Raw genomic sequence first — 24638 nt, forward strand, 5'->3', positions numbered from 1 at the left:
TGGAGGGCTCTATTTAGCAGTAAGAGGGCTATAGGAAAGTCAGTCAACATTTTTTGTTTTTCGGATGAAAACTTGTCCACTTCCTTCCCCATACCAAACTTGTCACAAATAATTATCAACAACTTAATTTTCTGTTTTTGGCTAAGATATCGATTTTTAAAAAAAAATATTGAAATTGAATTCAGAATTGTTAGCAAGCATTTTTGGCAAACAAATTTGTTAAATGATAATCTAAATGGCAACACAGTACTGCTTTCATGGTTGGCTTATCCCCCAGCCTGCTAGTCCAACAGCTGCAGTAGGGGAGGAGATAGATGGAAAACTGCAGGACCCTAAAATCCACCTCTTGGGGTGCAGAGTGGCAACAGCAGCAGCAGCAAACTCTCAGGTCCGATCACAGGCCAATGGGCACCACCGCCAGCCCAACGGACCATGGTGAAGTTAGCACAGCATCTGATCTCAGGGACGGGGCATCCATGGAGCCACTGCAGCTCATCCTGCCCTGTGCAGCTCCCCCCGGATGAGATGGATCACTGCCAGCCCGGGGGAGAGATGCGCTTCCCAGCTAGGGTGACCAGATCCAGATGTCCTGATTTTATAGGGCCAGTCCTGATATTTGGGTCTTTGTCTTATATAGGCACCAATTACCCCCACCTAGGGTGACCAGACAGCAAGTATGAAAAATCAGGATGGGAGGGTCAGGGGGAGTAGACTATATAAGAAAAAGACCCCAAAATTGGGACTGTCTCTATAAAAGTAGGACATCTGCTTACCCTATCCAAACCCCCTGTCCTGATTTTTCACACATGCTATCTGGCTAGCCCCAGCCCAGCCGTGTGTGACCCTTCCAATCCTGGCTGCCTGTTGGGGAAGTGAGTTACTTTCACTTTCATTCCTCTGCATGCAGCCACCCAGTCTCCCCTCCCCCGTAGCATCTCACCCAACCCAGCCCTTACAGAAGGGATGGGGAAGAGAGGGGTGCTCTGTGTGGGAGGAGAGAGAAATGGGGGGAATGCTCCATGGGGCAAGAGGGAGAAGAATGGACGTTATGGGAGACAACAAAGGATACTGCCAGAGCCACCGAGCCTGCCTCACCTCACGCCAAGGAAAGTCACACTCACAGGTCAGTTCCTTCCCCTACCCTTTCTGAGAGACCCCCGTAGCCAATCCCCTCCCTCAGACTGTGCTGCATTCGGCTCTCTCTAGGACCCAGCAGCCCTGTTCTTAAATACTCCACTGCTTCCCCTCTGTCTGGGCTCCCAGCAGAGCAGTGCCCCCAGACCTAGTGGTGCCCTAGGCAGCTGCCTGTTCTGCCTATGGCTAAGGACGGCCCTAACTCTCTGAAAATGAATAATAAAAACGTCCATTTTAGCACTAACAGAGACTGAGAGGAGTTAACGCAACACTGACCTTGATTTGTTTGTAGAAATCACCAAATATCTTTAGGACAACATCCTCCCACTGTTTGAACAAAGGTTAGACACGAAGAAGCACAGGCAGAGGGGTGCTGGGATGGAGCATCCCACCCAGCAGAGACAGGTGCTGCGATTCTGTGACATCTTTTGTGAAAGTGATGAAGAGTTTAGGGATGAGGAAGATCATAATTAGCTCCAAGGCTGCAGCTGCTAACTCTGCCTTTCGGAGGAAAAAATTCACCGTTGAATCTGGGAGCCAGCCCCCTGTAGATGGGATTAAGGCTAGAAAAAAGAGGCTAATCTGGGAGCAAATGGGAGCAAATGCATAGAAAACCCAGGAGTCAATGATCAAATAATGGGGAAACGTGAAGCCATCCCTTGTCCTTCTTTAAATTGGGCCACTGTTCCTAGACTCAGGCTGCTTCACACTGCACCAGTTAAACTGATTGCACAGCTGTTCGTCATCACAGAATGGTGAAAAGCAACCAAACGGCACTGGTGAATCTGGCCTGTGGTACTGCAGTTTTGAGAGGTGTTTTATGGGAGCCCTTCTGTCATGATATAATTCCCCAATCTTAGAACCTTAGAGTCCAAAAGATGGGGTACCAGCATGAATTCCTCTAAGCTTAATTACCAGCTTAAATCTGATAGGCTGCCACCACCCAAAAATATAGTGTTTTGGAGTACGCTGGTCCCCCCCAAAACCTTCTCTGGGGACCCCAAGACCCAAATTCCTTGAGTCTCACAACAAAGGAGAATAAACCATTTCCCCTCCCACTCCTTTTTTCCTCCCAGATCTTTCCCGCCCTGGGTACCCTAGGAGATCACAGTGATTCAAACTCCTTGAATCACAACACAGAGAAATCAGGTTTTTTCTCCCCCTTCTCTCCCCCTCCCAGGCTTTCCCTCCCTGGGCTATCCTGGAGAGATAGACAGATTCAAGCTCCGTGAATCTAAAACAAAGGGATTCCACCTTCCTCCCTTCCCTTCTCTCTCCCTGTCTCCCACCAATTCCCTGGTGAGTACAGACTCAGTTCCCTTGAGCCTCAACAAGGGAAAAAAATCAAACAGGTCTTAAAGAGAAAAACTTTTAATAAAAAGAAAGAAAAAAATAAAAGTTGTCTCTGTAATTTAGATGGTAAATGTTACAGGGTCTTTCAGCTTATAGACACTAGAGAGGAGTCTTCCCCCCAGCATAAACACACATTAAAATCATTCCAGCAAAATACACATTTGCAAATAAAGAAAACAATCAAAAAGACTAAACCGCCTTCCACTGTTACTTACTATTTGAATAGAAAATGAGAGAGACTGTAGGTACTCTGGATACCGTCTCAGAACCCAGAGAGAACAAAGCAAAACCCAAAAAAACACAAAAAAAGGCTTCCCTCCACCGAGATTTGAAAGTATCTTGTTTCCTGATTGGTCCTCTGGTCAAGTGTTTTTGGTTCACTGTTTGTTAACCCTTTACAGGTAAAAGAGACATTAACCCTTAACTATCTGTTTATGACACCTTCACATTGCTGAACTGTGTTCGGGCTCTTTTAAGAAGTTAGTTTCTTTGTACCTTGCTTGTGAAAAGAAACCCACTACCTTAGACCAACTTCTTTCAAGTGTGCAACCCCATTAAACCTAATGGGTTTGTACAAGAGACACTAAGGGCTGGTCTACACTGGGAATTTACATTGGCAGAGCTGTCTCTCTCAAAATCCACACCCCGGGAGACGTAGCTATACTGACCTAACCACCCTCAGTGTAGACAGTGCTACGTCAATGGAAGAATTCTTTCATCAACCTAGCGACTGCCTCTTGGGAAGGTACATTATCTACTATGCCAATGGGAGAACCCCTCCTGTCAGCAAGGTAGAGTCTACACTGTAGCACTACAACAGCACTGCTCCAGCCCTACAGCTGCACTGTTTCAAAATATAGACATACCCTAAAGATGTGAATTAAAAAGGGATTAGCTAAATTGTGTCCTGCGTGGACACTCTTGTTAAGGGTACATCTAAATTTAAAACACTGACAGGTGGAAGCTATGTCAGTGGGAGAAGTTTTCTCATCAACATAGCATTATATAAAAAGGGATGTTAAGATCATTATAATTACCTAGCTCCAGGCTATGGAATTTTCACACCCCTGTGACATAGTTGGACAGACATAGGTCTGTCGTGTAGACCAGACCTCAGAGGTAAATCAGTTTAGCTTAATTCACTTTGAATGAATTCCCAGAAGAATTCTATCTTGGTGGAAAGTCTCAAGAACATTGGATAACTTTACTGGGGAGGTGGGTGTGTAAAAATTGTGTCTATCGTGGATATCTGTCTTCAATCTAGATTTTGTTCCAGCCACTGCAACTTCATAATACAGCATAATATCATCCCTAAATATGATTATTAGTGAGATATTCATGTTATCTATCTTTTATTATAGAGGAAAATGCTGAAATTAGCAATGAAATTCTTGTTATTTTGCCTATGAGGTGAAGCTGTCAATAAGGAAAGTGTTAGAGAGGATGGATGGTGTTTTCTTGTTTTTAAGCTCTGCACCAAATTCCCTAGGAAGACTGTACTAGTCAAATAGTGTATTGGACAAAAGTCACAAGAAAACATGTAATGAAAACAGCATGACAATGTACATTTAAAAAAAATAGCTTTTTTCATCAAAATACATTCATGAACATCTTGATTTCAGTTACACCAGTATAAAATCAGCATCAGAGTCATGTTATATTTATTCCTCTTTAGTTGAACAAATTCTCATTGTTGTTTCTTTGTGGGAATTTTTAAAGAATGGATAAACCTCTCCTGAGAATGAGCAATTGTTAAATGTGAACAACACAGACATGTCCGTTACATTGAAAAAAGTCACCTGCTCCTCTTGGTAACTAAGGTAAATTCCAATTTTCTTGGGCTTTTTCTGCACTATGACCCGGGTCCATGGGTCTGTTTTTGCCCAATAATCTCTCCCACTCAGACCGAGAGCCCAGAATCCCTCTCTAGGGGACAAGGACAGTTTTCCTTTTCTCTGTGTTGACTTTCTGGCCACCCCCAGGTCCCAGTCAGTGCTGCTCACAACCTCCACCTCCCAGTAGTGCTTTCCAGAGGAGAATCCTTCAGAGCCCAACACACAGACAGTCGAATCAAACCTCTCTGGATTTGATAGAACTTTTTGAGGTTGGGCTTCATGTGTAAAACTCTTCTTATCCCCAGAAATGGAGAGGTTGGGGTGGGCCGTGATTCCATTAAGAGTGATGTCATCTACAGGAAGAGAGTTGTCTTTTTGAGAACCACTCCTATAATGCCAGTATAAACTGGAATAGGAGTGAAATATACATTATGAGCCTTCTCCTGCTGCCTCTCCTCATGCAAAGCTCCCAATGATTTCAGTGGGAGTTTTGCCTGAGTAAGGACTGCAGGACTTGACCAGCGCTGCATACTTGCCAATTCAATGTTGCATTGAACTCTGTCAGAAATGAGACTTGCGTGATATTTGCACAAAAATGAAAGTGATCCAGAATTGTTTATCACATGAGTACTCAAACTGGGCCAGATTCTGAACTCAATTATACAGGTGTGAATCCAGAATAACTTCACTTAAACTAATGGTCAGTAAAGTGCGCCATCACCATTGTAACTGAGAGTTGAATCAGGCTACTATGTGTCTAGCATTATGGGATGTTTTGTGTGGGACAAATGGAAAAAATATGTTTCCTGTGACAGCTAACTATGATGAGAAGTTCATCATGAAACACAGACTTGGATTATGAAGATCTCAAACACTGGTCATGTCAACATACCCCTGTCACCATCACTGTAAATAAATACAATGCACATACATAATAAAACATTATTCATTAAAATAAAGTTTTACCTAATAATTAGACTTGGAATCAAGACCCCTAGGTTCTGTTCCCAGCTCTGCTGCTGTGTGACATTGGGCAGATTACATAAGCTCTCTGATAGTTGGTTTACTCCTCAGTAAGCTCAGTACGGTACCAACCTAATCAAGTGTTTTATAATTGCTTGTAAAGAGCTTTGAGATGGTCAGCAGAAAACTGCTGTAACAAGCAAATTATTATCTGCGCTATATTCGCTGTCAGATCACCATCACTGTGTCTTTCCTCGCCTCAGCATCATTTTAATCATCTCCCTCTAAAATTATTTTAATCAGCAACATAAAAGTCAGTCTCCATTATCACCAGAGCCAATGACCCCACGACTGTCTTCATCATGGTGCTCTCATAAACCTCAGTGACTCGCTCCTGACCATGCCTGTCACCACTGCAATTCCCTTCGTGGTCCCACCAGCATTGCATTATGATTCTCATCGCAGTCGCTGTTCCTTCCACCACATCATCTGTGCCTTCACGGTGGCCGAAATCCCAAAGTTCCTCTTTAAGCACTTTTGAAAACCCTGCTCCAAGTAAACACTGAGGCCCAGCTCCTCAAATGTATTTAGGTGCCTAACTCCCTTTGGGATCATTACCGTAGAGGAGCTGGGCTGAAATGACTTGGAAGCGCAGGTCTGTCAGAGAGTAGCTGGCCCTCTGAAGGGGTCAGGGGCCCAGCCTTCCCCTGACAATTTCCACAAGGGGGCATGAGGAAGCTCAACTTCACCTCAGAGTAGTTACCTCAGTGAGTAACTGGGGGAAGGGATTTACACAGGAAAGCACTGGGTATTGATAAAAGGTTAAGGGCCTCAGTGAGGGGGGTGCTCCTGGGGAGAAGGGCTAAAGTCAGAGAGGCAGAGGGACTGCAGAGAGAGGATCCCTCTAGCACACTGTAGAGAAGCTGCTTGAGAAGCCAACATGGCAAAGAGAGAGAAACAGAGCAAGAGGCTGGGGAAGCCTCCAGAGCAGGAGTGGTAGGAGGCAACACAGGGAACCGCAGGCAACAGAGACTGGACTGGTTCTGGTGTTCCAAACAAGGACCCTGAGATGGAACGCAGTGGGGTGGATGGGCCCAGGTTCCCCTACCTACTCCAGCCAAGACATTTGGAGGAGAAAACTCCCAAACATGGAGTTCTAGGCCTCTCTGCACCACTAGTGTCGAGGAACTTCCAATTCACCATGCTCCTGAAGGGGATTGAGACTATTCAGGACTCAACCGAAGGGCTAGACAATGAACTTGACAAATACAGAATTGAGGGTGGAGGCATAAGGGGGATGGAGTCAGGTGGTGAATTTCTCCATCCTGCCACAGTGGGGTGCTAAGTATCAGAGGGTAGCCGTGTTAGTCTGGATCTGTAAAAGCAGCAAAGAATCCTGTGGCACCTTATAGACTAACAGACGTTTTGGAGCATGAGCTTTCGTGGGTGAATACCCACTTCCTCAGATGCAGATTATCTGCAAATTTGACACCATCAGCTCAGGATTGAACAAAGACTGTGAATGGCTTGCCAATTACAGAACCAGTTTCTCCTCTCTTGGTTTTCACACCTCAACTGCTAGAACAGGGCCTCATCCTCCCTGATTGAACTGACCTCGTTATCTCTAGCTTGCTTGCTAGCACACATATATATACCTGCCCCTGGATATTTCCATTACATGCATCTGAGGAAGTGGGTATTCACCCACGAAAGCTCATGCTCCAAAACGTCTGTTAGTCTATAAGGTGCCACAGGATTCTTTGCTGCTTTTAGTGGGGTGCTAATAGATATAGGCCTCATATACAAGGCCTCATTGAATTGCAATGAGATTTGTGCTCTGAAATCACTTAGATGTTTTGGAATATCGCACCATCAGTCATCACTCAGGGAAATCTCGCACTGGGGGCTAATTCTGAACTGACTGTTGTAATTCAGGAGTAACTCCAAGCAAGTCAGTGCAGTTACAATGGTGTGAAATTGCTGTAAATAAATAAAGTCAGAGTCAGGCCCATAAATTAGTTTAGAAGCTGGGAAGGACCTTAGGAGTTGTGTCTCTGACAAGAACAGGTAGTGTTTCTAGTTTGATTATAGTATTAAACCTGCTGATTTCTTTAGCAATGGAATAGATTTTACTGCATTGAGGTTCTCACGCTGCATCTATCACCATAGTGTCAGCACCTCTATCCATGTGCTGTGTATTCTCTTACCTGAATTGTTCTGAACCCTTCTCCATTCTGAAACAAAAGTAAGAAAACAACAGACATTGAATTAAGAGAGGCATTGACAGCAAATTTCCTCCCTCCAGCAGCAAGGATGTTCCAGACTGAGGTCAAGGGAGGATTCTAGAAGCATTAGGGGGTGATTCCTTTTGCTAGAGTTAATACAGAAAAATGGCACTTGAATGGTCACACTGTCTCTCTCTCCCTCTCTTTCTCACACACACACACACACACACACACACACACACACACACACACACACACACACACACACACACACACACACACACACACACACACACGGGCTGTTCTGAGCTAAGATTAGAAACCAGGACAGGAATCCTGCTCTGTGTGAGACCTGCTCTGTCTGTCTTGCACTTCCAGTCAATAAGTCACGTCCCGGCTCTCATTGGCTTTGATCTAACTCCCTCTTACACATTTCCCTCTCACTTGAACAAAAAATGAACCTTCCCATCTACACACACAGTGTTTCCAACCTCCAGAGGCTGTATTCACAGCAACCCAGCTTCTACTAGGCAGGACACAGAAGGACAATTCCCTCCAATGTGTGTCTACATTGCAGCTGGGAGGTGTAATACCCAGCATGGGTAGACATATATGTGCCAGCTCTGTTTGAGCTAGTGCACTAAATATAGCAGAGTGACCATGCTGGCTAGGGTTAACTACATGAATACAATTCCACCTGACCCCTGGGTATGTGTTCAGGCATCTAGTCTGAGCTGCTACTTGTCTCACTACACTTACACTGCTATTCTAGCATGCTAGCTAGAGCAGAGCTGACATGCGTCTGTCTACTTGCATTGGGAATTACACACCCCAGCTTCTGTGTAGATGAACTATAAATCAGTGACACTGCAGCTGTGGCTACTGAGGTATTTTGGACCCCATATGTGGCTGTCAAGGAGACAGTGGGTCTGTCCCACCCCTCAGGCTGAGAGAGACAACAGGGATCAGGCCACATCTTCCATGCGCCTGGTATGTGTGAGCAGTGTGGGGAGTTGCAATGTGTCTCCCTGGAGCTATTCCATTCCCTGCTACAGATGGGGAAGAACATGGACTGTCAGGATCCTCTTCTCCATCAGAAGCAGCCAGGGAGATGGAGGAGAGACAGGAGAATATGCACCTTTCTCCAAATATCCAAGTAATGGGAGTGGGGACACCAGGAAGTGTGTACATAGGTCTTCACTCACCTAATTCCTTCTTCGTTTCATCTAGGGAAAAAAACAAACAATTATTACAGCCTTTTAAACTCTTGTTCAGTGTTTCCCTTGGTACCATGCATCAAAGATTCCCAGTAAATGAATTAAATTGTTCAAAATCCATGGTGACTTAAATTTAAAAAGAGCTAGAGAAATTTATAGCCAGACAGCTGGAAGAATTTACTGTGATGATGGTTTACAGTTTGGATGATTACTCTTACAGATATTTCTGTGGAATGGGGAAAAGTGTGGAGTTCAAGGGGCTTTGAGATCCAGATAAGGAACTGCAGCTCTGCAGAGCTGGCTGACCCATTCTTCCACATAGAAGGAGAGGAATCTTGTATGCTCTGCAGAAGATATGTGTGCCCTATTTTGAGGGGTGCGTGGGAGGGAGGGACACTGTCCTCTCCCTATCCCTGTGTTGAAGATATTGTCTGTTTCATCACCAGTACCAAGGATGTTGATGCTATGCATGTTGGCCCCAATGCTGAAGAAGTTGAAGGGCCTGGAATAGCAGATGGCATCAATATTCCCACTGACTCCTGAGGCAGTGCTGAGGTTTGCATGACAAACAAAACAAGTCTACTGCTGCCATACCTGTGTCTGTAGGTACTGGATCCAGAGTCAACAGTATGGTACAGGAAAACTCCTGTTCCAGTACAACCCTGGTTACCATGTAGACATCTCAAGGCTGTCTTTGAGGAGGAAGATGATGATTCCTTCCTTTCCCCAATCTGTCTCATGAGTCCTATTTCAAGGTGGTTCCCGAGACATAGAGCAACTTCCCTCTTTGAGGGAGAATCAGAATCCCAGGGTTTGTCCTTTGTCACTTCATGGGTGGAAGGCAGCTGAGGGTGGTTAGATCCACAGGTCTTATGGCTTGCTCCACCAACTGCTGCTTCAGATAAAGTTTACCTGACATCTGTGTTCTCTTTTTAAAAGAACAACAACTCCCTGAAATGTGACCCACTCCTGGGTGGGGCAAACAGCAAGTATGTGAGTCAACTCATGTGGGCAGAGACCCCACATGTTGGGCAATGCTAAAGCCCGGAGAACGCTGCATAACCCTTGTTGCCGGGCAACACAAAACATTAAAAATGACTAACTATAAAAACTGCACTAAATCTAAATTAGACTGTAGATTCTACCATGGGCAACTATTAAAAACTATTTTGAAAGTGAAAAGCTCAGCAAAACAGACTAATGCAGAGCGAAAAAACAAAGAGAAAATGTGCATGGGGAACTCCAGCTAAGGTCCCTGGCATCAAGAAGGAACTGAGCGGGGTTGGGGCAGTGACATCTTTATCTAGCCTTTGGAGGGACTAAAAGGAGGTGTTGAGCTCATGTGCTGCCCTGACAGGTACTGCTAAAGGAAAAATCTCCAGCCCCAGTACACTGAGCACAAACACACCTGTGTGGAATACACATCTGCAACCACCCCAAACAGAACTAATGGTTACAAAATTAAAGATTCTGTGAACAGGATTGTGTTTTATGGGGATTCTCTCTTTTGGTGAAGAAGAAAAGGTGCATTATCCTCACACATAACCAGCCCAGTCCCCAGCTCACTCTTTCTCTACATAAAATTCCATGGATCTGAAAAAGGAGCTTTGAACACCAAAAAAAAGGGGCAACAGAAGAGCAGAGTGTGTTAAGCCTTCCTTCCATGTAGGAGGATGGGGTCACATCTCCCCCCGCAACACACACACACACTTTGGTTTCTGGCACAGCAGACCCTGTAAGACACTGTTAGGTGGGAGAGGGTCTGAAAATGTTGCACAAAAGAAATTGCACCAGTTTCCATGCTATAGCATTTGAGAGACCACCTGCAAGTGCAAAATACTCTACAGCCCTGAATCTCAACTGTAAAACTTAGAATCACAGGGTTGGAAGGGACCTCAGAAGGTCATCTAGTCCAACTCCTTTCTTAAAGCAGGACCAATCCCCAGACAGATTTTTACTCCAATTCCCTAAATTGGACCCCTCAAAGATTGAACTTGCAATCCTGTATTCAGCAGGCTAATGCTCAAACCACTGAGCTATCCCCCCTCCTCTTAACCATTGTCATCTCACTGCAAAAGCAGAAAGATCCTAATCCCACAAGCATTGAAGCTTTCAGTAGGGTTTCTACTAGATGACTTCTTGAGATCTTTTCTAATCCTGATCTTCTATGATTCATGACAAGCACTTTTTGACTTCAATGGGAGCAAGATTAAGTCCAGACTGTTTATTGAAAACACCACTCTGGAACTGATCATCATCTTCATCATATATGAGCCATTGCTCTGACCTGTCCATTTCCTCAGTTATAAAAGGGAAAACCAAGCCAGCTAACCCAAACTAATAACCAAATAAAACAAGATGTCATAGCTAGGGAGAAAGACAAAGCAACTTTGATATGTTTTCTATTAGAAATTACAATGTGTTCAGAACCCATGGAGATGAGCACAGAATAAATAACAGAGAAATGAGAGGAAGCAGAAAAATGTTCTGACCTAGTTTCATCTAATAGAAATGAACAAGTGTTGGACCAGATTTCATTCATAACACCTCATAATGACAGTTCACTTAAAATTCATATTGATTTCAATAGAAAGTTAGAGTTATGGAAACAGACATCACACCCTGAGGCACAGATATAAAAATGGCCCTATAAGAAAGAGGCTGAGAACATGGTTTAGTTAAAGCCGGGCAGAAACCAGAATTTCCATTTCATGAGAAATTCCATTATTGTAAAATTAGCTTTTTCTTCTGAAAAGAACAAAAATAATTTTGAAATTTCCTCCAAAATGTTCAGGTCAACTAAAACATTCTGTTTTGATCAAATTGAAACATTTTGTTCTCTTTTTGAAATGAAAGACATCAAAAAATTCCATTTCAATGCAGTCAAAAAGGAAAGTTTTGACTTCACTGAAATGCTTCATTTTTATTTTCCTCCAAACAATTTGTGTGTTTCAAAAAAAGAACATTCCAATGGAAAATTTTTAACAGCTCTTGGTCTAGTATGAATACACTGGACTGGAAGCCAGAATATCTGGGTTGTAGTTCCTCCTCTAGCAAACATTCCTGTGCGATGATCAGCAGTTCTCTTGCAGGAGAATTTTCAAGAATCTCCTTTGGGTGCTCTGCAAAGGGCATGGGTTTCCAGCTGTGGGGAAGCTGTTTTGGAAAGACTATTCTCCTCCCAAACTTGCCTCATGCTTTTGATATACTTATGTTTTCTTTGTTTAGTTTTTAAACCTTCGGCTAGTTGCTCTTGAAAATATTTTTTGCCCTGCCTAATTGTACTTTAACACTTAATTTGTCAGAGTTTATGCTCCTGTCTATTTTCCTGTCATAAATATGAAGGGAAGGGTAACAACCTTTACATATGCAGTAACATAAATCCCTCCTGACCAGAAGGACCAATGGTGAAAGAAGATCCTTTTGAAACTGGGCGAGGGAGAGGTTTTGTTTGTGCTCTCTTTGTTGGTTCCCTCTCGGGACAGAGAGAGAGACCAAGCAGGTAAACCAGCTGCTGAAAAGGTATCTGAAATGGTACATTTAAAGTTACAAAAATTGTAAGTAAAGGAAAGGAAATGTGTTAGATAACCTTTTGTTTTAGCTAGTAAATTTTCCCTATGCTAATAGGTCATTTTATTCCTGTTTTGTAAGTGGGAAGCAGAGTCAGAGGGGATTCTCTGTGTTTTAAATCTTTTTATTTACCCTGTAAAGTTATCTTCCATCCGTATTTTGCAGGTGTGATTCTTTTACTTTTTTTAATAAAATTCTTCTTTTAAGTATCTGATTGATTTTCAGTATCCTAAAAACCGGAGACTTGTCTTGTTAACCTATTGTTTGGTATATTATTCTCAAGCCTCCACAGGAAAAGGGGTGAAGGGGCTTGGGGGGATCCTTTTTTGGGGGGGGAGGATAGGGCTGCAAGTGGCCGCTCCCTGAATGTTTGTTTAAATTACTTGGTGGTGGCAGCAATACCGTCCAAGGATAAGGAAAGGAATTTGTGCCTTGAGGAAGTTTTTTACCTAAGCTGGTGAAATACAAGCTTAGGGGGTCTTTCATGTGGGTCCCTACATCTATACCCCGGAGTTCAGAGTGGGGAGGGAACTCTGACAGTGCCTCAATAGGATTTTACTTCTAATTTTTAATAGATGCATTTTTGCCTCTAACTGCTTCTTTTACTTTGTTGTTTAGCCTTGGTGGCACTTTCTTGGTCATCTTAATATGATTTTGTTTTTAAATTTGGGGCATACGTTTTACTTGAGCCTGTATTATGGCATTTTAAAAAAGTTTCTACAGCTTGCAGACATAACACTTTTGGGACTGTATCTTTTAATTTCTGTTTAACTAGTCCAATGATTAACTCATCTTTATCAGTCTTGGTCCTCTCAAGGTAGAACGCTACTGCATGTCTGATGTGCAGAGTATATAGTAATTAGTCCTGTTTGCTCCCATGAGATTTAAGGGTATAATGAGGGAAAATGATTCATGTTGGTTCAGTTGAAAAGAGGAAGGTATAGTGGGTAAAAATTTAGATTGATATAAAATATCTATTGCTCATGTATTTAATTATAGAGTATAATCAAGTCACCCCTCTTCTTTGTTTAGTAAACCAGATTGAGCTCCTGGAGTCTATCACTATAAAATATGTTTTCTAATCATTTAATCATTTCTCTTGTTCTTCTCTGAACCCTCTCTTATTTATCAATTTCCTTTTTCAGTTGGGAACACCAGAGATCGACACAGTATTCCAATGCTAATATAACCTTTGGAGTCCTACTTAAGATCATCCCCATGCCCTCTGGCTCACTGCCTACCAAAACCATTCCTACTGAAGGGGTTTTGTGAGCTTCAAGGAAAAGGGTACAGCCATGCTGAGAAAGAAATTGCACCTGTTTAGATCACAGAAACTGTATGGGACAGGAATGTTGAGTGGGTTCTTGAATGATATCTCCCTGGGGAATAGTAGGTGGGATTGTAGATAAAGGGGATAATAGCTCTTCCTGGAGATATCAGGCATGCAGGGGGAGAGCAACCTCAGCACCCTACTGCCAGGGATAAGGCTATCCAGGAAACTCTTCTGGCAGAAAGGAACAAGACCTCTGATCATGAGACCTGGCATCTGTCAGACTCCTAGGCTTTGTGGTTATTCCAGTATGCTCTGCACTCTGCTGTGTGAGGGGAGAACCTCCTTCAGTGGTGTGGTATGCAATTAAAGGCCCTTGAAGTTTGCAACAGAAGTTTCCCATCCAAAGGGTTGCTGTGGGACTTCAATATCAAGAGTTTCCCCCCTCGGGGCACTGTATGAAACACCACAGAGATGTTTCAGACTTACCATGATTGTCTGGGTGCAATCTACAGCTGGCTGATAAATATTTCCCTGATAAAATCACACTCTGTAAGATCACCTCAGAAATCAAAGCAAAATCATTTTTGCCGCCCTGCCATTGTTTGCAAAATGAGATACAGGCTCACATATCTCCTATCAGAGTTTTTCCTGAAAATCCGGTTAAGGAACATTTCTTTCCTCTCAACAATCTCCATGGTGCCAACTTCAACAGAGCTCCAGGAGTGGAGCACCCACAGAAGAAAAGAATAGGTACTCAGCATGCGCTGGCAGGCCCTGCCAATCAGCTCTTCCCCCTCCACCTCAGCACCTCCTTGCCGTGACTGATCATCTCTTCTGTAGAAGGCAGGAGGCGCACATGGGGAGGAACATGGACAGGAAGAGGTGGAAAGAGGGCAAGGTGTTCTTGGGATAGGGGGTAGAACAGGGCAGGAAGAAATGGACTGGGAGCGAGAAGATGTGGAGAACGGGAGGGGTTTTTGGGGAAGGAGTATAGTAGAAATGGGGCGTGGGGCAGAGAGGTGGTCAAGCACCAAGGAGGAAATGAAAAAGTTGGCGCCTGTGCCTACACTGCCCCTACATGATTGGGTAACTGAATCGAACTGGAAAATGTCTCCTTCATTTTGAAGTGAAAAATCAGAATGTTCCTTTTTGATGCAGAGAAAATAGAAACTTTAGACTCTATGGAGATCCTTTTGTGTCTTTCTTGTTCTTTAAGCTACAATTAATTAGCAAAAGGTGAATATGACATATTAGCACTTCTGGGTTTTTGGAACAATGAGTTAATCAGGGCAGGAAGAGACAGAGTGGGAACAGGAAGAGGTGGGGTAGGGCTGGGCTCTTGGGGAAAAGAGAATAGTGCGGATGGGACAGGGGCAGAGTGGTGGTCAAGCACCATCAAGGAAATGAAAAAGTTGACACCTGTGCCTACACTGCCCCCATGTGACTGGGTAACTGCATCGAACTTTAACAATGTCTCCCTCATTTTGAAGTGAAAAATCAGAACTCTCCATTTTAACATGTAAGAAATAGTAACTTTTGGCTCTAGGGAAACCCTTTTGTGTCTTTCCTGTTCTTTTTTTCATCCAAAAAGCTTTTTCCTTCCCCTGAAATAGACATATTTCCATGGAAAGTTCCTACCAACACCTTGCTCTCATATATACGGGACAAGAAGACAGAGGTCCTATCTAGGTTCTATTTCCTGCTCTAGAAAACATTCCTGTGTAACTATCAGCACTTCCTTTGCAGGGGGAGTCTCAAAGAGCCTACACTGGGTGCCCTGAACAGGATGTGGGTTCCAAGTTTGGGGAAAGCTCTTTGGAAAGACAATTCTCCCTCCATCACTAAGGCACAGGGTGGAGTGTCCACATGGCCTCAGTTATTACAAGGTCAGGCACAGCACTAGCAACTCAGTCCTGCCACACTCCCCATACAGAGATTTCATTCAGTGGATATGTTCAGTTCCTCTAGCGTGACAATGTTTTTTCTCAAATGTTCAACTGCCCTTGAACCCCTACTCTTCTAACTTTCTTTGCAAAGTGCTGGTGAGGTCTCAGCTCAATGACATACCACAATTACAGAGTAATCTACACAGACCCTCCACTTCCCAGATGCATGGGCTATGCAATGAGAGCATCCCTTCCGCAGTTGAAGTTGTTGGAACCTATACAGTGCAGACCAACTTTGCTCAGTGGACTGTAAGAATTGAGGAAAGTAGGCAAACTCACCCATTTGCTTCTGGAGTTCCTCTGCAAAAGAAAAATGAGGAGGAGAAGAAAACAGTTCAGGGTATGTCCATTGACTTTGCATAAATATTGGCTATGTGTAGTGAGCTAGCTATTCAATCCATGGGCAAGCCCCATTCCTATCTCATTATGTAGTCGATAAGAAGATTATATTCTTACTTTAATAAATTTAAGAAAAAGCTTCATGGCCACAACTAATTAGCAAAAGATGAATATGACATATTAGCTCCTCTGCTAATATGGGTTCTGCTATGAAAGGACCAGTAACTCTCTCCAGTTTGACAACTTCTTTCTTCAGTGTGGGACACCAGAACTGCACAAATTATTCCAGCAACAGAGACAAATACAGAGATAATCTAACCTCTACAGTCCTAATTAAAATCAAAACCGTGCCATCTGGCCCGGGATCCAGTAAACACTTTCCTACTGAAGGGCTTGTGTCATTTCCAGTGAAAGGGAAACAGCTTGCTAAGACAGAAATTACACCAGTGGCTGGCACCACCAATCAGCTCCAACCCCTCCAGCCCAGCACCTCCAGCTCTCCACTGACCAGCTCTTCTTCAGAGGGCAGCTGGTACTCAGGGGGAGGAGCATGGACAGGAAGAAGCAGAACGAGAGTGTGGTATTCTTTGGAAAGGGGGTGGAACGGGGCAGGAACAGGTAGAGTTGGAGCAGGAGGACACAGGAAGGGAGTCTTCGGGAGAGGAGTATAGTAGGCACGGGGCCTGGGGCAGAGAGGTGGTCAAGCACAATAGAGAAAATGAAAAAGTTATCACCTGTGCCTACACTGCCTCCACATGACTGGGGAACTGCAACGAACCTTAACAATGTCTCCTCATTTTGAAGTGAAAAATCAAAACGTTCAATTTTAGTAAGTAGGAAATAGAAACTTTACATTCTGTGGAAACCCTTGTGGCTTTCTTGCTCTTTTTTTCACCCAAAAAGTTGTTCCCCCTGCCCCCCAAAATAGACACATTCCCATAGAAAGTTTCTGCCAACATGTTGCTCTCATAGTGAATACACGGGACCAGAAGACAGAATATCTAGGTTCTATTTCCTGCTCTAGCAAACATTCAATGTGATGATCAGCGCTTCCTTTGGAAGGGGATTGTCAAAGAACCTACACTGGGTGTTCCACACAGGATGTGGGTTCCAAGTTTAGGGGAAGCTCTTTGGGAAAGACATTTCTCCCTCCACCCCTGAGGCACAGGGTGGAGTGTCTGCATGGCCTCAGCTACTACAAGGTCAGGCACAGCACTAGCAACTCAGTCCTGTCACATTGCCCAGCCAGAGCTTTTTTATTCAAAGGATATGATCAGTTCCTGTAGTGCATGGATGTTTTTTCTCACATGCCTGACTGCCCTTGAACCTCTACCCCTCTGACTTTCTTTGCAAAGTGCTAGTGAAGTCAGCTCGATGACATACAACGATTCCAGAGAAATCTACACAGACCCTCCGCTTCCCAGGTGCATTGGTCTGCAATGATAACATCCCTTCTGCAGTTGAAATTGTTGGAAACAATACAGAGCACACGAAGTATGGTCAGTGGACTGTCAATAGTGAGGAAAGTAGGCAAACTCACCCATTTTCTCCTGGGGTTTCTCTGCAAAAGAACAATAGAGAGGAGAAGAAAACAGTTCAGTGTATGTCCACTGACTTATGAATTGAAGAGGGTGAATGAGATCCTCTCTTTGTTGATTAGCATAAATACTGGCCATGGGTAGTGAACTAGCTCTTCAATCTGTGGGCTAGCCTCATTCCTATCCCGCTACGTAGTAGATATAATCTTCTCTATTCTTGCTTTAATCAATTAAAAAAAAAGCTTCATGGCCACATCTAATTAGCAAAAGGTGAATACGAGACACTACGCTACTCTGCTAACATTGGTTCGGCTATGAATGTACCATGTAACATGATTTACATCATGAACTGCATTCCATTTGCTATTTTATGCAGAGTCCTTTCAATGTGTACATTGCCTTTCATACTGTCTCTGCAAGAGTGTTATGGTTCTTGGAAAATGCAAACCAGGAGAGGGTAAGTCTATTTAAATTTCAACAATGTATGAGGAGGACTGCTGAGAATCAGCAAGTGCTCATAGATGTTATTGACAAAATTAGCCAAGTAATGCGCTCTATCAAAAACAGAAAAGCGGGATGAGGTCTAATAACTCAATCATTTTTCTTTTCATTCTACAAGATTTCGACACAGCATTAGAGCACACAAAAGAAAAAGGACACAGACTTACTTATACTCTTGTCTCCTAAAAAGGAAAATTATATATATATATATATATATATATTTTTTTTTTTTTCAAAGATAACAATAGCACCTTTTGTAATAATATGATCAAGTACAAAAGTAACTAAGAGTTCATAGAATCATGGAAGATTGGCAACTCAGTCTCGCCACTCTCCCCATCCAGAGTTTTTTCATTCAATGGATATGATCAGTTCCTGTAGTGTGGGGAAGTTTTTTCTCACATGCCTAACTGTCTTTGAAACTCTACTCATCCGACATTCTTTGCAAAATGCTAGTGAGGTCTCGCTCGATGACATATCACGAATCCAGAGTAATCTACAAATACCCTCCACTTCCCGGATGCATGGGACATGCAATGAGAGTGTCCTTTCTGCAGGTGAAGTTGTTGGAATCTATACAGAGCAAACAACCTTTGGTCAGTGGACTGTAAGAATTGAAGCAAGTAGGCAAACTCACCCATTTGTTTCTGGAGTTCCTCTGCAAAAGAAAAATGGGAAGGAGAAGAAAACAGTTCAGTGTATGTCCATTGACTTATGAATTGAAGAGGGTGAATGAGATCCTTTCTTTATTGATTAGCATAAATAGTGGCCATGGATAGTGAACTAGCTCTTCAATCCTTGGGCTAGCCCCATTCCTATCCAACTACGTAGTAGATAGAAGAGAGTATATTTGTGCTTTAATCAATTTCAGAAGAAGCTTCCTGGCCACAATTAATTAGCAAAAGGTGAATGAGACACTACACTCCTCTGCTAATATGGGTTCGGCTATTAAAGGAGCAGTAACACCATTTACATCACAAACTGCATTCCATTTGCTGTTTCAATGCAAAGTCCTTTCAATGTGCACATTGCCTTTCATACTGTGTCTCTGCAAGAGTGTTATGGTTCTTGGAGAATACAAATCAGGAGTGGATGAGTCTAATTTCATTTCAATAATATATGAGCAGCACTGCTGAGATCCAACAAGGGGCTCATATATGTAGTTAACAACATTAGCCAAGTAATCTGCTCTATCAAAAGCAGCAGTAGAGCCCACAGAAGAAAAAGGACACAGACTTACCTATTTTATTTGCCAATTCTCCTAAAAAAGAAAAACAAAATATTTAAAGATAACAATAGCACCTTTTGTAAGAATACGGCCAAGAACAAAGGTAATTAATAGTTCATAAAATTATAGAAGGTTTGAGCTGGAAGAGACCTCAGGAAGTCATCTAGTCCAACCCCCTGCTCAAAACAGGACCAGCACAAACCTAATTATCCCAGCCAGGGCTTTCTCAAGCTGGCCTTAAATACCTCTAGGGATGGAGATTCCACAGTCTCCCCAGGTAACCCATTCCAGTGCTTCACCACCCTCCCAGTGGAAAATATCAAGAGCTGTGTTCGTTGGAGCATAGCTGTGAGGGAGCAAGTGGTACAATGAACATCATACTGTCTAAGGCCTCTAGAACATGGGCCAGAGAATTTTCCCCAAACAATTCATGTTTGCATGACAGAGATCCTTTACAAAGAACATACAACCTTGATTTCTAACATTTTCAGTAACGGAGGATCCACCAGAACCCATGGTAAATTGTTACGCTGTTTTATCATCCTCACTCTTAAAAATTTATGCCTAATTTCTAGTCTTAGTTTCTAATTCCAATTTCCAGCCATTGGATTTTACTAGACTGTTCTCTGCTAGACTAAAGAGCCCATTATCAAATATTTGTTCTCTATATTCATACATTTAGAGTGCAATCAAGTCACCTCTTCTCTTTGTTAAACTAAATAGATTGAGCTCTTTGAGTCTATCACTATAACACATGTTATCTAATCCTTTAACCATTCGAGTGCCCTTCTCTGAACCCTCTCCTGTATGACAACTTCTTTCTTCGGGGGGTGGAAACCAGAACTGCACACACTATTCCAGCAACAGAGCCAAATACAGACCTAATCTAACCCCTATAGTCCCTAATTAAGATCAAAACCGTGCCCTCTGACCTGGGACCCAGAGAACACTTTCTTACTGAAGGGCTTGTGTCATCTCCAGTGAAAGGGAAACAGCTTCCTGAGACAGAAATTGCACCAGTGGCTGGCACTACCAATCAGCTCCAACCCCTCCAGCCCAGCACCTCCAGCCCTCCACTGACCAGCTCTTCTTCAGTGGGCAGGTAGTATTCAGGGGGAAGAGCATGGTCAGAAAGAAGCAGAACGAGGGTGGGTGGGGTCTTCTTGGGAGAGGGGGTGGAACGGGGCAGGAAGAGGTGGAGTCGGAGAGGGCGGACACGGGGAGGGAGACTTGGGGGGAGTGGTATAGTAGGCACAGGGCCTAGGGCAGAGAAGTGGTCAAGCACCATTGAGGAAATGAAAAAGTTGACACCTGTGCCTACACTGCCCCATATGATTGTGGAATTGAAACGAACCTTAACAATATCTTCTTCATTTTGAAGTGAAAAATCAAAACGTTCAATTTTAGTAAGTAAGAAATAGAAACTTTACATTCTATGGAAACTCTTTTGTGTTTTTCTTGCTCTTTTTTCCATGCAAAATTTGTTCCCCCTGCCCCTCCCACCCAAAATAGACACATTCCCGTAGAAAGTTTCTGCCAACATGTTGCTCTCGTAGTGAACACACAGGACCGAAAGACAGAATATCTAGGTTCTATTTCCTGCTCTAGCAAACATTCAATGTGATGATCAGCGCTTCCTTTGGAGGGGGATTGTCAAAGAGCCTACACTGGGTGTTCTGCACAGGATGTGGGTTCTAAGTCTCGAGGAAGCTCTTTGGGGAGACAATTCTCCCTCCATCGCTAAGGCATAGGGTGGAGTTTCCTCATGGCTTCAGTTATTACAAGGTCAGGCACAGCACTAGCAACTCGGTCCTGCAGCACTCCCCATCCAGAGCTTTTCATTCAGTGGATATGTTCGGTCCCTCTAGCGTGCTGATGTTTTTTCTCAAATGTCCAACTACCTTTGAACACCTGCCCCTCTGACTTTCTTTACAAAGTGTTGGTGAGGTCTCAGCTCGATGACATACCACAATTATAGATTAATCTGAACAGACCCTCCACTTCACAGATACATGGGACACGCAATTATAGCGTCCCTTCTGCAGTTGAGGGGTTGGAAACTATACAGGGCAGACAAACTTTGGTCAGTGGACTGTAAGAATTGAGAAAAGTAGGCAAACTCACCCACTTGCTCCTGGAGATCATCTGAAAAATAAAAATGAGAAGGAGAAGAAAACAGTTCAGGGTATGTCCACTAACTTAGCATAAATATTGGCTATGTGTTGTGAGCTAGCTATTCAATCTGTAGCCTGGCCCCATTCCTATCCCATTACGTAGTAGATAAAGAAGATTGTATTCTTGCTTCAATCAATGTAAGAAAAAGCTTCATGGCCATAATTAATTAGCAAAAGGTGAATATAACATATTAGCTCCTCTGTTAATATGGGTTCTGCTATGAAAGGACCAGTAGATCAATTACACCATGAGCTGCATTCCATTTGCTGTTTTATGCAGAGTCCTTTCAATGTGTACATTGCCTTTCATACTGTGTCTTTGCAAGAGTGTTACGTTTCTTGGAGAGTAAAAACAAGTGGTGGGTGAATCTATTTAAATTTTAACAATGTATGAGCAGCACTGCTCAGAACCAGCAAGTGCTCATATACGTTATTGACAAAATTAGCCATGTAATCTGCTCTATCAAAAACAGGAAAGTAGCTTGCAGTCTAATAACTGAATAATTTTTCTTTTCATTCTACAAGACTCCTACACAGCAGTAGAGCACACAAAAGAAAAAAGGACACAGACTTACTTATTCTCTTTTCCAAGTCTCCTAAAAAAGAAAAAAAATATTTTTAAAGATAACAATAGCATCTTTTGCAATAATATGGTAAAGAACAAAGGTAACTAATAGTTCATAGCATTATAGGAGATTTTGGTTGGAAGACACCTCAGAGGGTCACCTAGTCCAAACCTCAGCTGAAAACAGGACCAGCACCAACTAAATTATACCAACCAGGACTTTCTCAAACTGGGACTTATTTACCTCTAAGGAAGGAGATTCCACAACCTCCCCAGGTAACCCATTCCAGTGCTTCATCACCCTCCTAGTGAAAAATATCAAGAGCTGTGTTCATTGGAGAATAGCTGTGAGGGAGCAAATGACACAATGAATATTATACTGTCTAAGGCCCCTAAAACATGGGCCAGAGAACTTCCCTTGAACAATTCATGTTTGCATGACAGAAGATCCTTTACAAAGAACATGCAACCTTGATTTCAAACATTTCCAGTGATGGAGGATCCACCAGAACCCATGGTAAATTGTTACAGTGTTTAATCATCCTCACTCTTAAAAATTTATGCCTCATTTCTAGTCTGAGTTTCCTAATTTCAATTTCCAGCCATTGGATTTTACTTGACCATTCTCTGCTAGACTAAAGAGCCCATTATCAAATATTTGTTCTCTATGTTCACACATTTAGAGTGCAATTAAGTCACCCCTTCTCTTTGTTAAACTAAATAGATCGAGCTCTTTGAGTCTATCATTATAACATGTTATCTAATCCTTTAATCATTCTGGTGCTCTTCTCTGAACCTTGTCCAGTTTGAAAACTTCCTTCTTCAGTGAGGGACACCAGAACTGCATGCACTATTCCAGCAACAGAGCCAATGCATAGCTAATAGAACCTCTATAGTCCTAATTAATGGCCTGGGACCCAGTGAATGCTTTCCTACTGAAAAAGCAGCAAAGAGTCCTGTGGCACGTTATAGATTAATAGACGTATTGGAGCATGAGCTTTCGTGGGTAAATACCCACTTGGTCGGATGCATGTCCTACTGAAGGGCTTGTGTCATCTCCAGTGAAAGGGAAACAGTTTACTGAGACAGAAATTGCACCAACAGCTGACCCCAACAGTCAGCTCCAACCCCTCCAGCCCAGCACCTCCAGCCCTCCACTGACCAGCTCTTCTTCAGAGGGCAGGTAGTACTCAGAGGGAAGAGCATGGACAGGAAGAAGCAGAATGAGGATGGGGTATTCTTGGGAAAGGGGGTGGAATGAGGCAGGAAGAGGTGGAGTTGGAATGAGAGGACATGGGAAAGGAGTCTTGAGGGGAAGTGTATAGTAGGGACAGGGCCTGGGGCAGAGAGGTGGTCAAGCACCATCGAGGAAATAAAAAAGTTGTCACCTGTGCCTACACTGACCCCACATGATTGGGTAATTGAAATGAATCTTAACAATGTCTCCTTCATTTTGAAGTGAAAAATCAAAATGTTCCATTTTAATATGTAGGAAATAGAAACTTTACACTCTATAGAGATCTTTTTGTGTCTTTCTTGTTCTTTTTTTTGCCCCAAAATATTTTTTTTCCTGCCTGAAATAGATGCTTTCCCATGGAAAGTTTCTGCCAACACTTTGCTCTCATAGTGAATACAGTGGAAGAGAAGACAGAATATCTAGGTTCTATTTCCTGCTCTAACAAACATTCCCATGTGACTATCAGCACTTCCTTTACAGGTGGACTGTCAAAGAGCCTACACTGGGTGCTCTGCAGACTTTGTAGGTTCCCAGTTTGGGGGAAGGTCTTTGGGGAAGATAATTCCCCTTCCATCCCGAAGGCACAGGATGGAGTGTCTGCATGGCCTCAATTACGACAAGGTCAGGCACAGCACTGGCAACTCGGCCGTGCCACACTCCTCATCCAGAGCTTTTTCATGCAATGGATATGTTCAGTTCTTGAAGTGTGTGGATGTTTTTTCTATCATGCCTGACTTCCCTTGAACCTATCCCTCTGATGTTCTTTGCAAAGTGCTGGCGAGGTGTCCGCTCAATGACATAACACGATTCCAGAGTAATCGACACAGACTCTCCACTTCCTAGATTCATGAGGCATGCAATGATAGCATCTCTTCTGCAATTGAAGTTGTTGGAATCAATACAGGGCAGTCGTATACAGGGCAGTTTGGTCGGTGGACTGTAAGTATTGAAGAGGGTAGGCAAACTCACCCATTTTCTCCAGGGGTTCCTCTGCAAAAGAAAAATGGGGAGAAGAAGCAAGCAGTTCAGTGTATGTCCATTGGCTTAGGAATTGAAGAGGGTGAATGAGATCCTTTCTTTGTTGATTAGCATAAATATTGACCGTGGGTAGTGAGCTAGCTATTCAATCCATGGGCTAGCCCCATTACTATTCCACTGCGTAGTAGATAGAAAAGATTATATTCTTGCTTTAATCAATTTAAGAAGCAGCTTCATGGCCACAAATAATTATCAAAAGGTGAATATGAGACACTACGCTCCTCTGCTAGTATGGGTTTGGCTATGAAAGGAGCAGTAACACCATCTACATCATGAGCTGCATTCTATGTGCCGTTTCAATGCAGAGTCCTTTCAATGTGTACATTGCATTTCATACTGTGTCTCTGCAAGAGTGTTATGGTTCTTGGAGAATACAAACCAGGAGTGGGTGAGTCTCTTTAAATTCCAGCAATGTATGAGCAGCACTGCTCAGAACCAGCAAATGCTCATATATGTTATTGACAAAATTAGCCAACTAATGTGCTCTATCAAAAAGAGGAAA

General features: G+C 43.1%; 2 protein-coding genes across 9 annotated transcripts in view; both read right to left on the reverse strand.

Annotated features, from left to right (window-relative positions):
- Window positions 1-24638, reverse strand: part of LOC127036941 (butyrophilin subfamily 1 member A1-like) — a 225033-nt gene that overhangs the window by 108410 nt on the left and 91985 nt on the right. The window lies entirely within an intron of this gene.
- The window catches only part of LOC127036590 (butyrophilin subfamily 1 member A1-like), a 32738-nt gene continuing 10616 nt past the window's right edge, over window positions 2517-24638 (reverse strand). For 2 of the 8 annotated variants that reach the window (XM_050927628.1, XM_050927627.1), the window contains 9 exons: window positions 21872-21892; window positions 21247-21267; window positions 19135-19155; window positions 18532-18552; window positions 17396-17416; window positions 15796-15816; window positions 8716-8736; window positions 7493-7519; window positions 2517-4675 (listed from right to left, as the gene is read on the reverse strand). In XM_050927628.1, the coding sequence (XP_050783585.1) occupies window positions 4149-4675; window positions 7493-7519; window positions 8716-8736; window positions 15796-15816; window positions 17396-17416; window positions 18532-18552; window positions 19135-19155; window positions 21247-21267; window positions 21872-21892 (701 nt within the window). In that variant the 3' untranslated portion in view covers window positions 2517-4148. The remainder of the gene's footprint in view (window positions 4676-7492; window positions 7520-8715; window positions 8737-15795; window positions 15817-17395; window positions 17417-18531; window positions 18553-19134; window positions 19156-21246; window positions 21268-21871; window positions 21893-24638) is intronic. The other 6 variants (XM_050927629.1, XM_050927626.1, XM_050927632.1 and 3 more) reach the window with 3 other exon arrangements.

This window comes from Gopherus flavomarginatus, chromosome 18 (genome assembly GCF_025201925.1).
Source record: "Gopherus flavomarginatus isolate rGopFla2 chromosome 18, rGopFla2.mat.asm, whole genome shotgun sequence".
NCBI lineage: Eukaryota > Metazoa > Chordata > Testudines > Testudinidae > Gopherus > Gopherus flavomarginatus.